The sequence below is a fragment of the Lissotriton helveticus genome, chromosome 4_1 (assembly GCF_964261635.1).
Source record: "Lissotriton helveticus chromosome 4_1, aLisHel1.1, whole genome shotgun sequence".
NCBI lineage: Eukaryota > Metazoa > Chordata > Amphibia > Caudata > Salamandridae > Lissotriton > Lissotriton helveticus.
Window position 1 is genome coordinate 1,573,857,820 of NC_136063.1, and position 14,055 is coordinate 1,573,871,874.

Genomic DNA, 14,055 nt, shown 5'->3' on the forward strand with positions numbered 1-14,055 from the left:
AATTCTGATGCGGAACAGCTTAAAAAATTAAAGTGAGGTTACATAGATCTACGATCCCGAGAAGTTCGTATAATTAATGATAGAATAGTGGTTTGAGATTATCAATACTGCCACCTCACCCCTGCCTCAAGGCTATTAACTGGTTCTACCTCTCAACACAGCATCAAGTTCAAAATACTTTGGATCATTACAAGCCTATCCATTTCAGAAAATTGAACAACCTAGATTGAAAACACTTCCTCTGTGTGCAGCTGCACCACAAACCTCATAAAATAAACAACCATAGCAAATAGCAATAAAGAGAGAAAACTGACTTCTGCTACCCTTCATCATGGAGAACGAATGCTTCTTAGACTGATCCCTACTCTCCTGTGGTTCAGGAAAGAAATGGAAGCCTTCCAGGCTCCTTCCCGGTCTGACCAGCAGCTCTCATTCGCAGCAGCACTCTTGTCTTATTTCAGCCCGATTTGTAAATGTTAAACGTCCTTCTGCTACTATCACATACAAGAGCAAAAAAATACATTAATTTGTGCTATCAATTAGACTCAATAAATTATCAAAATTGAACACCTCTGTCCTTCGAATTGTTTAGTTGATTCAAAATTAGTACATCTGTACATTTGTAAGGCTCCTCCAAATGAGTTTGTCTGCTACAATCTATACACATTTTTAAAACCTATTTTAACTTTGTATTAGAATGAAAAACCTTCCTTTTTAACAAAATTGTTTAAAAATGTTATGTTATGTACTGAATATTTGCGGTTCTCAGTGGAGAACTAAATCAAATAAAATTAACTTGATTTGACTAGTACATCTGTAATTTATCAGTCATACTGTGCCTACAATTTTTTTATGCTTTTGCTATGGTTGCCAATATTGTAATGAATAACCACATCATTTTCTTTTTGGTTTCCAGGCCTTCTGCGTTATCGAGTAGCCCGACGTATCCAGACCTTCCCTTCATCAGGATTTCCCCGCACAGAAACCACGGAACCTCAGAGTCTCCTTTCAGCCCTCCTCAGCCGTATATTAACCCTTACATAGACTACATCCGGTCCCTGCACAGCAGCCCGTCTCTGTCCATGATCTCGACTGCTCGTGGACTCAGCCCGACTGACAGTGAGTTCACTTTGCCTTCTTGGTACATGTCTGTTGCACTGTTTCTAATTTCCTTGATATCTGCCATATATCTGATGGCCAAGTTCAAAAACACAGCCATAAACATAATAAGTCTATGCTATTTCTGCATTTGCGTAATTTACAAAAGTTTGCCTATACATTTTCGCCAGATCCAGGTGATCCATTTTTGTTATCCCTAACCCTATATATGCATCTCTTCATACTTTATCCACTATCATGGTTAATAAATTTACACATTAAATAGTTATTTTCTCATCACATAAATTTCCTCTAATAACAAAAATATTTCCACCTAAACACATAAGGTCAGATTCAAAAAGGATAACTTTTTGTATAAGTTTACTATTTTTGGTTATTCACAAACTAAGATTTAAAGGTAAATTTACGACTGCAAAGACTACCCGGTCGGAGCAGAGAACTCTTAAAAAAAAAAATATAGGATAGATCTATCATTTTAAATGCCGAGTTCTGGCCCCGAATGTGAAGTCTCCACAGCCCTAAACTTATTATTAACCTATAGTTTGTGAATACCCAAAATAATGAAACTTACACAGAAGTGCAAGTTCACTTTTGTGAACCTGGTCGAGAGTCCTTCCTAGATACATCCAGAGACACCTGCATGATTGGCTTGCTTCATCGACCTGTCCACACCACTCTCACGTTTCCTCTGAATTTTAACAGGTAAGTATAATAAATGATATGTGTTTTTGTCTGAATACCCTCAAAGTGCTTTGTGCTTGTTCACCTAATTTGTACTGCATCTCCCCATTCCTACTCCATAGGAATATGCACTTCTATAAATCTCATAGACTTTACAAGTACATGATTTGAGCACTCTGCGTATTTAGCACCCACATAAGGTACTCCTCTAAATGCATAATGTGTAAAATTAAATACATTGTAAATTGCGGAACATTATGTGTGAGTAATTTGTGACTTTGGCTGTGCTTAAGATGCCCTTAATAAAGGAAAAGCGTTGGGCATCAGGCCCAAAAAGTGTCACAACTGGAGTAATATACGGTAACACAGAAACGCATCAAGGTTATCGATAAGACCCCAGCTGTGTTGTCAAATCTCTGATGGCCCTGCTAGATTCCATGAGCAGCATGCCTTTCCCTGAGAAGGTCACGTATGCAAAACAAGTCCCATTTTTAAATGAAGGCCATAGTGCATTAAGGAATAAACCAAAAAGTCTGCTCTGAAAATACGTAAATTTCCAGCTGAACACCGTTGTGCAGCAGTTCTCCTCCTCCTGTTGTAGACATTTTCGTTTGATTGTAGAAGACAGAATTAGAGTAAACTGGTAACAGAAAATGCTCAAGTTGCGGAGATCGAGTGAATCATTTCTCCCCAGTTTTAGGCATTGCCTGGAATAGCCTGTGTACTGTCAACTGCTACACATTTTAGTAGCGTAAAGGGGACTTAGAGCCCTTCCATTGCTTGCCATTGGTTGACTTCATTGTCACTCCTATTTCCGTGCTTTGGGTTGGTTAGTACATGCTGATTTTATAGCGCATTGAGTGTCCATCCGCTGCTTGACCTCTGCCTGCTGCCCTATTTTTTTTTTCTTCAGGAAGCACTCTTAAATAGTACATCTGTTTCCCGCCTATCTGTTTCCATCCCACTCCCTCTTCTTCTTCAAACACGCTTCACAATAGCGGAGAAAGTATATTTTCAGACTGCGTGTGTTCAATATATTTTTTTTAATTGTGTTATTTTGTTTGCATGGAAGACATGTCCTTCTGTGTTGCCGTTGCATCCCGCTTTCCATCCTTTTCCCCTCCGTCCGCACTGCCTTTGCCCCCCTGCCTTCCTTCGTATGTTGCTGTGGGTTTTGACCTCTCTCTCTGTATCTCTGTGTTACTGCTATAAACATGCTACAGCATATTTGAGTTTATTTTCCGAATTGACATCACTTACAGTTTTCTGGCATTTGTTGTTTTAGTTGTATTGCAGACAGGGCTTAATTTGAGCTGGTGATTTCCGGTGCTCAGCACCGGCACTTAATCATCAACACCAGCGCTTTTGATGAGCACCAGTTAAGGACACATTCATTTATGGTAGGCACGGGGAGATTAAGTGGTTGTCCAGAATCACAGTCCATGCTCAGATTCGAACCTGGTTCCCCAGCTCCGAAGTTGTTAGCTCTGGCCATTATGCCACATCTTCGCCCCACTTTCATGACTCGTAGTTGGTGTTTTAGGCAGCTCTAACAGGAGAAACAAGCGGGTGCAAGCTGCCTTCTGGTGAGAGCCCCAGCACTTATTTGTTTTACAAATTAACCACTGATTGCAGATAGGTTATTCCTTTGCTTTGTTCTTTCTCCCTCCGTCTGTGATGCCTTTACCTGCTCCCTCACTCCCACCCTCTGCGTGCCTTTGTCCCCCTCCCTCCAATGCTCCATACCTCTGGCTTTTGACCCCTTTTGTTGTATCTCCATCTTTGTTAGTAAGTCAAATATTGTTGTGAAAGTTTATTTTCAGAGTATGCAAATCACTTACATTTTCTGACTTTTGTTGTTTTAGTTGGATTGGAGACATGATTTTCCTTCACATGCCCTCTCTCCGTCCATCTGTCTGCGTTCCCTTTTCCCGCTCCAGCCCTCCGTCCTGTGTCTTTGATGCCCTCCCTCTCACCCTCAATCTCTATGGCCTTTGACTCCTCTCTTCATTACCATATCATATCTTACCATCCCATAATAACATACCATACCATATCATAGAAAGACAGGCCATACCATAACATGCAGAACAAGGGATGCCATACCATCGCATACCATACCACACTATACTATGCAATGAAGGCCATACCATGCCGTATCATAAAAAACAAAGACTGCCCATACCATACTATACTATACCATACCACACAATGACACAATATACCATACCATAACCTTATTGTGCAATGACATGCCATACCATACTATACAATTACAAGGAATACCATCCCATACCGTACCATACCATACCCAACCATACATTACATACCATACCATGACCTACCATACCTTACTACACCATACCATGCCATACAATATCATACTATAAAATAACAGGTCATAAAATACTATACAGCGAAATACCATGCCAAAATATAAAATGGCAGGCCACACCATCAAATACCATACCATCTCATACTATACAATGACAGGCCATACCATAGATTACCATACCATGCTATTTGATGGGCCATACCATACAATACAATGACATATCTTACTATACTATACAATGACATACATAGAATTACAGGCCATAATGTACCAAATATACAATAGCACCCCATGCCATACCATGCCATAATATAACATGGTTGGCCACACCATCACATACCATACCATCTCATACTATACAATGACAGGCCATACCATAGATTACCATACCAAACTATATGATGGGCCATACCATACAATACAAGGATATATCATACTATACTGTACAATGACATACCATAGAATTACAGGCCATAATGTAGCATATATAGAATGACAGCCCATGCCATACCATACTATACTACACAATGGCTGGCCATACAATACCATACAAAACTATACAATGACAGGGCATACCATAAAATGCTATATAATGACAGGTCATACAAAACCACAAAATACATTGAGAGGCCATACAATACCATTTACACTAACGAACCATACTATACCTACTATACAATGACAGGCCATACTATACCATACAGCATACTATACTGTACAGCATAGCCAATAGACCTTGCATGGTGAGACCCATTGGCTTTGCCAGAACTTGTTTGAACTTCCAACTTTCTTTCTGAACTAATGGCACTCTATCATAAACCTCTCCTTGCAAGCTGAACTTTTTGTTTTCAGCCACAGGAACCAATCCAGTGTTTCCTACATAGTTCATACGTTCACTGTTGTCTTCACATTTTTCAACATGAGTTACTCAATGTAGTCATACAGCAATGATGTGCTGTGAAATTGCCATCTTTCTTTCTACATTTACTTTGCGGTAGTCATTCGGTTTTGTGAGATACTGTGGCACTTTCCCTTCCTAGGGCCCCAAAGTGTTTTATTGTTGGTTGATTGAGTGGCTACTCTATTTGTCGTGCATGTTTGGCCATACGTTATTGTAGAGTTACCCAACTGACTTTAAAATAACTGCCCATAAACATTTTATATATGTGCAGAAATACATTCTTAAACATATCTTTAATTTGGAACGACTCCAAATAAAGCAAATGTCCGAAATATGTCCCAGGCTGCCCGATATTCCATTATGCAAACTGTTTGCTGTTTCATTAGTTTTCCTCTCCTAGATGTGTTTTATTTTACTTTGAGAAGAAAAATGAATTTGTGCTACCAAGCAATGCATTTATAGTTTATCTTTCTGTCATCACTGTATGGCTTAACAAGTTCGGCTAATTTCCTTATAAAGCATGCAGCCAATGTTATTATTAGTTAACCCAGACACATATGTCAGAACACTCAGGAAGTATTTTAAGTGTGTCTGGAAAGATACCATGAGTCCCCACTACTGTACTGCTTTAAAAAACCGTGTAAGTAAGGAATGACCTAATGTCATACCCACTTAATTTATTTTAGTCCCCTTACCATTTATTTACATTGGCACACACTCCTACTCAGTTTATCAACCCCGGAACGTAAAGGCACCCATTAATTTCAAGTCTGCTTTCTTTGTCTGCATGTTCCCCCGCAGTTTTCCCTCACTGATTTGTTGGTTTTTCCATTAATTTACACCCTCGAATACTCTGCTCATATGCAATGAACAAGGCACCTTTGAAGCAATCATTGACAGCGCCCATAGGGCTGACCTTTTCTTAATACACAGGTTTGGTGGGCTTAGCTAGATGTGTGCATGGCAGAGGTTGTGCCATGTTGTGCTGCTGCTGTCACACTTTAAGCGACGGATGCAGGTAATAAAGTTACTCTCATCCTGCATGGGTGCAGGTAGGTCTGCTGTGGTCACACTGTGATCCCCATGCTCTCAGTCAGCCTGCAGCTGCTGCAGATGTACAGCTGATGCCACATTAAAAGCACCAGTGCAGGCAGCACTGCTGCTGTCGCACTGAAATAGACTGCTGCGCCTTCCGGTTGCACTGACACTATACGTACCCAGTGGTGTCACACTCCAAGCAGCTGGTGCAGAAGGTACTGCTGCTGTCACGCTCTAAGCGACAGATGCAGGTAGTAATGACACTGTGAGCCGCCAAGCTGCCATACTGCCACAAGCTGCTGCAGACGGTGCTGCTGATGTCACACTGAAATAGACGGTTGCGCTTTTCTGCAACCGGTGCAGGAGGTACTGCTGCTGTCATACTGCAAGCACCTAGTGCAGGGAGTACAGCTGCTGGGACATTGTAAGCTCCAGGTGCAAGTATTACTCAGCAGTCACACTGCAAGCACCTGGTGCAGGCGGTGCTGCTGCAAGCACACTATAGGAACCCAGTGGAGCCACACTGCAAGCACCTGGTGCAGGAGGTACTGATGCTGTCATACTGCAAGCAGTCAGTGCAGAAAGTACTGCTTCCGTCACACTGCAAGCACCTGGTGCAGGAGGTACTGATGCTGTCATACTGCAAGCAGTCAGTGCAGAAAGTACTGCTTCCGTCACACTGCAAGCACCTGGTGCCTGCTACTGTTCTCTTACAGTATAAGTACCCAGTTCTGTTACACACCAAGCAGCTGGTACAGGAGGTACTGATGCTGTCATACTGCAAGCAGTCAGTGCAGAAAGTACTGCTTCCGTCACACTGCAAGCACCTGGTGCCTGCTACTGTTGCTCTTAGAGTATAAGTACCCAGTTCTGCTACACACCAAGCAGCTGGTGCAGGAGGTACTGATGCTGTCATACTGCAAGCAGTCAGTGCAGGAAGTACTGCTACTGTTATACTGCAAGTACCTCGTACATATTACTGCCGCACTCGCAGTATAAGTACACAGTTCTGCTGCACTTCAAGCAGTTGTTTCAAAAGGTGCTGCTGCTGTCATACTGCAAGCAGCTGGTGCACGGTACTGCTGCAATCATAGTGTAAGTACCCAGTGCTGCCACATTCCCAAGCAGCTGGTGCAGAAGGTGCTGCTGCTGTCATACTGCAAGCAGCCAGTGCAGGCAGTACAGCTGCTGGTACACTGCTAGCACCAGGTGTAAGTATTACTGCTGCACTCACACTGCATTCACCTGGTGCGGATAGTGCTGCTGCAATCACACTATAGGTACCCAGGGCTGCCACACCCCAAGCCGTTGGTGCAGAAGGTACTGCTGCTGCCATACTAAACGCGACTGGTGCAGGCGGCACTGCTGCTGTCAGACTTCAGGTACCTGCTGCAGATAGTACTGGCGCCATCACACTGTTTCTGTGTGTCCTCTGCAGTCACGTACTGAACCAGACTACACTGATGTATGTTGAGCAGGAGTAGAGAATTCTTCTTGATTGAACGAGCTCTGTAGGTGCCTGCCAGCATATAGGTAATGTTGTCTTCTGTCAGTACCTTTATTAATACAGAGCTGGGTATTTCTCATCGGGACTGACAGGCCTTGTATTGGGATGCTACTGACCCTTCCCAGCAGGGCTTGGGTTCAGCTCATCTCACAGTGCTGGCATTCCGCAGACCTATAGGGTAGTTTATGCAGGATAACGCCTGTGGTCTCCGGAAGAGCCGCACTGTCGTGTTATCCATGGTGCAGTTTTGACGCTTCTTGGCAGGTGTAGCCAAGAGAGACCTGGATTAACTGCGATCTGGACTCCTCTCTCACCCCCCCTGCCCTGGTGAGATGCAGTGGTATGGGGGACCTTGGACCTGAGTGCTCTTGACCCGCAGCCCTTTGCGGCTTACATTGTGGACCTCTCCTGTGCCGGACATACGACTAATACTTTCCTAATCTGGCCAGTCACCTGCTTGAGAGATACTCGTTGGATTGCCCATACCATATACTTCATAGTGAGGTGTGTCTCATATATGACCTGGCCTTATTGCGGGCAGTGCACACTGGGTGATAGCATTGTGGTGTCATGCACTACTGAATGTTTAAGTTGAGAGCTCTTACGGTTTAGGTGTAACTGGGAGATGGGTAACCTTGGACTGGATTTACTATTTGACTCAACAGGCATCAAGGGATGAGGAATAGATATGGTCTTATAAGTTGGACATTTCCTTCCCTTGTGGAAGTTATCACATATTGCGTGACTAATTATTTTGAAAAACATACACTCACAGTGATTTGAAAGGTAGTGGACTGGTGTACATTGTGGATTGTATTTGTTATTTTTTTATTTCATTTTTTTTCATTATTTGCATTATTTGGTTTTAAAAAATATCATGTATTATGCACACACACGGTGACTCATGATTGAATTCACACCACTTATTTCACTTGAGCACTGGGTCTTGAATGCACATACAACATTGGTGTATATATGCATATGAATCTTTCAACGTAAACAGTAGTGCAATGTGCCTTGAACAATTATGAAATAACATTATCATACGAGGAAAACTGTTTGTACAGTTGAGTTAGAGGATATGGTAGATACATTGGAACCGTGTTTAAATTAATTTAAGGTGTAGCAATAGGAGTTCTTATTTTATTTATTTATTTATTGCGATTTTTAGAGCGCGCAAATACCCAAGGGGTGTCTCGGCGCTAGCAGAACAGAACCGTCACTGTGGCAGAAAATGTATGCTGAAAACAACCAGGTTTTTAGTTTCTTTCTGAAACTGATGAGCGTGGGGGCGGTTTTGATATAGAGGGGTAGCGTGTTCCAGAGTTTGGATGTCGAGATGGTAAAACATCTATCTCCCCAGTTGGCCCTTCTTGTACGTGGTACTTTGAGCAGATGGGCTGACGACGAACGTAAAGTTCTTGAGTGTTCAAGAGGGCAGAAGGCTTTTTTTAGGAATTGTGGGCCCTGGTTGTTAATGGCTTTGTATGCAATGCATAAAGCCTTAAATTTTGTCCGGCTCCTCACTGGGAGCCAGTGCAGCTTTCGAATATAAGGGGAGATAGATGTGAATTTGGGAATGGTTAGTAGGATCCTGGCCGAGGCGTTTTGGACCAGCTGCAATCTGTTGAGGACCTTATCTTGGGCATTCAAAAGAAGGGCATTGCAGTAATCTGTTCTAGAAAAGACCAAAGTACTGATTAGAGTTTTGCCAGCAGAAGGAGGTAGATATGGAATCATTTTTTTAATCCTTTTTAGGGTATAAAAGGATGAGGAGACCACGGAGTTGGCATGTTGATGGAAAGTCATTTTGTTGTCAAATATGACTCCCAGGTTACGAACCTTGGCAACCGGTTGAGGTGGTGCTCCCATCTCAGGTGGCCACCATTGGGGGGACCAGGTTGGTTCCAGTTTCCCGAATGTCATCACCTCTGTCTTGTCAGAGTTTAATTTAAGACAGTTTGATGACATCCAGGAGCTGATTGCCCGCATTCCCTCTTGGAAGTTTGCCGCAACTGATGTACCATCGTTGTATACAGATAACACCAGTTGAGTATCATCCGCATAGGTTGTGAGGGCGATTCCATAAGATTTTATTACCCTCGCTAAGTCCGAAACATAAATGTTGAAGAGTGTCGGACTTAGCGAGGAGCCCTGTGGTACTCCGCAGGGGCGAGTAAAGGTCTGGGAGGTGTAATGGCCCATCTTCACTGTCTGTGGACGGTCAGCCAGAAAAGAAGCAAGAAGTTTTTTAGCTCTGTTCTTAATTCCTATGGCTGCGACACGGTCGATCAAGATGACATGATCGACCGTGTCGAAGGCTGCGGAGAGGTCCAAAAGTATTAGTACTGCCGCTCCTCCTTTGTCCAGTGTCTTCTGTTATTTCTTCTTCTTGGACCCAACTCCTATGTAGCTTTATAGGGGCCTCACCCCATCATTGTTTTTCTGTTTTTTTTACTTCTTCACTTGTGTGCTGTGCCATATCCTGTTTGAGATCTGAGCCTGTGAGATGTGTAACATCTAGGATGGTTATGCTGCCCTATAGAACTGATTAGCTTGAGGGACTGGTTGCCTTTTAACAGCTCTTTTGCCTGAGGGATAACTCTGCTGTTTAAAGTTTTAGCCAGTTTGGTGTGTAGCCTGGGAGACACTGTTGTACGGTTGCGCTGTTGCAGGTATCGCTGAGAGTGCTGTATCTATCTAATAAATAGATCTTCTTTTTGAGATTTCACTTACAACCTGAGGTATTGCTCTGATGTCTCAAGTACTACTTAGAGCTGCACAAACTATGGCATAGTCTTGTTGTCTCAAGTTTTACTGAGATCTGTATAACTTCATGCACAGCTTTACCATGCCATTCACAACACATTAATCGAGAGCGCTTTACTCCTGGGCTGTTTCCTTCCAGGTAAACAGTAGATGTGGGTTTTGTGTTTTCAGTTGGAGAGGCTTGTGTTGAACGCGCCGATTATTCTGAATTATTAAGTCGAATGAGAGCATTGGTTTAGAAAATAGTTACAAAATGTACTGATACGATGCACATAAGGGACATCTTTGCGAGTTAATAGTGATGGCCTTGTATGTAGGAGAGATAAAATAACAGGCCAAAAGATGTTATTAGGTCAGTAGGGCAGGTGAAACAAGAATCCGTAAACTGTTAATTTAGCAACTAGATCACATCTACTCCCAGGTAAGCTTCAGCGTGGAAGGAAGGCTGCACTTTATTTTGGAAGTACTGGCACTTATCATTGCAGCTCTTTCTCTTTGAGGACAGTATGTGTACTTCTCAGGGAGAGTTGCTGCACTTATCAAAGGGCAGTACCAGTGCTTCTCATGAGGACCACTACATTTTAATGAAGTAGAAACTGTATGTCAGCAATTTTCTTATAATCTCAGTGAAAAGTAGAGGCACAATTCAATAGCACATACAACTTTCTAAAAACAAAATAAACAGTAACGTATGCTCAGCATCACAGCAGTTGGTTATTTGAGGAAGACAAGATTGTAACTCGTTGTGCAATGAGGCATTCAACAAATGCAAACCATAAGGGAGGTGCCCCGAATCACACAGTCTGTTGAAGATAAGGAGTGGGGATTATGACGCAAATTCGAGTAGCTGTACAAACTAGTGCAAATACACATTTTTGCTTTCCTTCGAAAGGAGTAGGTTTCAATAAGAATGAAGTTACAAACTTTAACAGAAACTATGAAGGATGTGATTCAAAACAGCACATGAAACATCCACGCATAAATAGTAAACCCATCATATACAAAAATAAAAATAGACAGATTTTGTGGGACATCACGAACAAAACAAAGTATAACACTTCACTAAGGAGTGTAAACGTTGGTTAGTTATCTTCTCAGACAAACTGCGTTCCTGATCTTCTCATGTGTTTTTTTTGCACAATGGACATACTGTCCTCTGACCTTTCTCAGTAGCTTTAGCATCAAAGAGTTAAAATTCTCTCCATCCAGATCTATAAAGGTAATTGAGAAGAAGCAGTATGTGCAAGCTGATGCCCTTCACAACGCAGCCCTGTGTAGTGCTACGTGGTAAGCCAGGCCTCATTTTTTTTTACATGAATGAGTGCAAAGGCTGAAATCCTGCCACGCCTCTTAATGATATTGTAGTTTACAGTCTAAGCTTTCTGGAAAACGTCACTAGACTCTGTAGGCCACTAAGGGCATCTACTCATATTATTGAAAGAGTCTCTCTTCTAAAGGTGCCACTAAGTTTCTTTCCATATTTTGCATGAGTGCTGAGGTGTCTGAGTTGAAATAGTGAATTAGCTGTCTGAAATGTCTCTCTCAACTCCAGTGGTGGCTGCTGCTTAACCCCTTCGGCGCTGATGACGAGCTCAGTCCGTCGTCAGTTGCGCCGCTCGCACGCTGATGACGAGCTGAGCTCGTCATCTAACGCGCCTTTTTGAAAAAAAGGTAGCGCGAAAATCGCCGCAGCGCGCATGCGGTTAAGGGAGGAGGGGCAGGGAGATGGAAAAATATCCACTTACCTGCAGGCCGGCCGCCGCCTCTTGACCCTCTTTAGTCGTCAATGCAGGAAGCACACATGCTCGCCTAACTAATTCTGACGCTGCTGACACCAGCATAACAGCAGCGCTGTGATTGGTCTGAGCACCAAGGTTCAGCGCTCAGACGGGGACTGAGAGCCTGTTCTTGTTTTCCAACCAGGCTGTGCAAAACAGCCGGGTGGGGAGCATGCAAAGTGTGCATAACTGTTTGTTCGGTCCAAGACAGCCGGCCAAACCGCCATGGGCAATTAGAGAGTGTCCACCACTACTCCCCCTGGCTCCTGCTCTGCCCAGTCCTGCCCTGCCACTACAGAAACATTAAATGATTAAAACATTGGGTTATTATCATTTTATTTTTCATTTTTGAACTGCTCTCAGAGCAGTGGGGCGACGTACCTTAGCAGAGGAGCCACCACTGCCTATGATTGTGTGGTTTGTCTTGGCCCAGAGCACTTAAGTTTTTATTGAATTAATTGGCCGCAGTTTTCAGTATGGTAAAGTGCAGTGGAAGGAGCTTAGTATTATTTTTTATTATTGAACATAAAAATTGCACATAAGATTTTTTTACTTTAATCAAGAATTCCATTTAGACCATGAAGGAAGCAGTTCCACTTCGCTGAGCATGACTTATGGACTTGGGATGATCTTACTTCAGTACTTTTAGATGCACAAGTTTCCACTTAACATGTATTCATGTTAGTTAGTTAAAAGCTTTAAAAGCTTTATTCGGGTTACAAAAAGCCATAAAAGCATACAAACATATTTTAAAATCAATTAAAAAAAATACATTCAGCATCTGGAAAATATGCGATTAGGAAAGTATTCAACATTTTAGGCCATCATTCCATAAACTCCTTATAATTTAAAAAGGGTACTGCATAAAAACAGTATCTCTTGAGGCACAACATGTTCTGAAAAAGATATCGCCCCATCCTTCCTAGCCTTGCTAGATAATCATACAATGTCAACGGATTATTATTCATCATATCATAAAAATACCATCGCTCAATAAAAAGCTTTAAAACATAAACATAAACCTTCAGACAATGTACTACTCTTATTTCCGCACAATTCCCCTGCATTTGACAACAGAGGTAAAGAATATATAAAACTCTTATGCATATTAAATCAGTCTGACACAATTGTAAGTAAGCCAAAACCTCTTTACACCTCCTAATATTTAACGGTCTCAAAAGAGGTAGGATTAGCTGTGTTCTTTGCACTCTATAGAGCTCACAAAAGAAAAAACATGTAGTTGTGATTGCTCGGTGATTGAGTTGCATGGGCAGGGTATCAAGTATTTTGCAGCAAATAATTTGGAGGGGTAAGACACCTAAAATTGGGGCAAGCCCAATCTAAATCTTGACAAATAATATCTCTGGTGGCATGGTACTTTTAGTAGGTATGGCTCTCTATACATGGTGTAGTACAAATGGGAAGGTAGGCCGCCATTAACCCCTTCTTTGAGTCACCCCCCCCCCCCCATTGATTCCGGCCATCCAATTTAGCAGTTCTCCTTTTACCTGAGGTCTAATTCGAGGTGCTATAGACTTCAGGATGAGAAACAGATCGGATCTATCAATGGCATCAAGTTCTTTTCTTTAACAAACATAAGCCAACTGATCTTATGTGCCCCTGCTAGGTTTAGACAGTCAGAACTCACCATTTGTGTCAACGCCGCTTATGTCCTACACCAGACTGACAACCAGAGTAAAGTTGTTGCCATCCTTACTAGATCACCTATAAAGTTTAAACCTTGCTCCTCGTGTACTATAGTGGCAGGAACACTGGGAGGAAATAACATAAGTCTTCACAAAAACGTATTTTCACTATTCTGCAGACCCGTCTGGGTCAATATGCCCCCAGACACCATCCCCATAGTTAGCAATTAATATAGGTCTATCTTTATAGATAGTAATCTAGGGGCATAGACCCTAACGGA

The 14,055-nt window shown here is 42.4% G+C and overlaps 1 protein-coding gene across 1 annotated transcript in view; it reads left to right on the forward strand.

The window, feature by feature from the left end:
- The window catches only part of GLI3 (GLI family zinc finger 3), a 408,823-nt gene that overhangs the window by 262,304 nt on the left and 132,464 nt on the right, over window positions 1–14,055 (forward strand). The window contains exon 5 of the mRNA XM_078688198.1: window positions 917–1,119. Within this exon, the coding sequence (XP_078544324.1) occupies window positions 917–1,119 (203 nt within the window). The remainder of the gene's footprint in view (window positions 1–916; window positions 1,120–14,055) is intronic.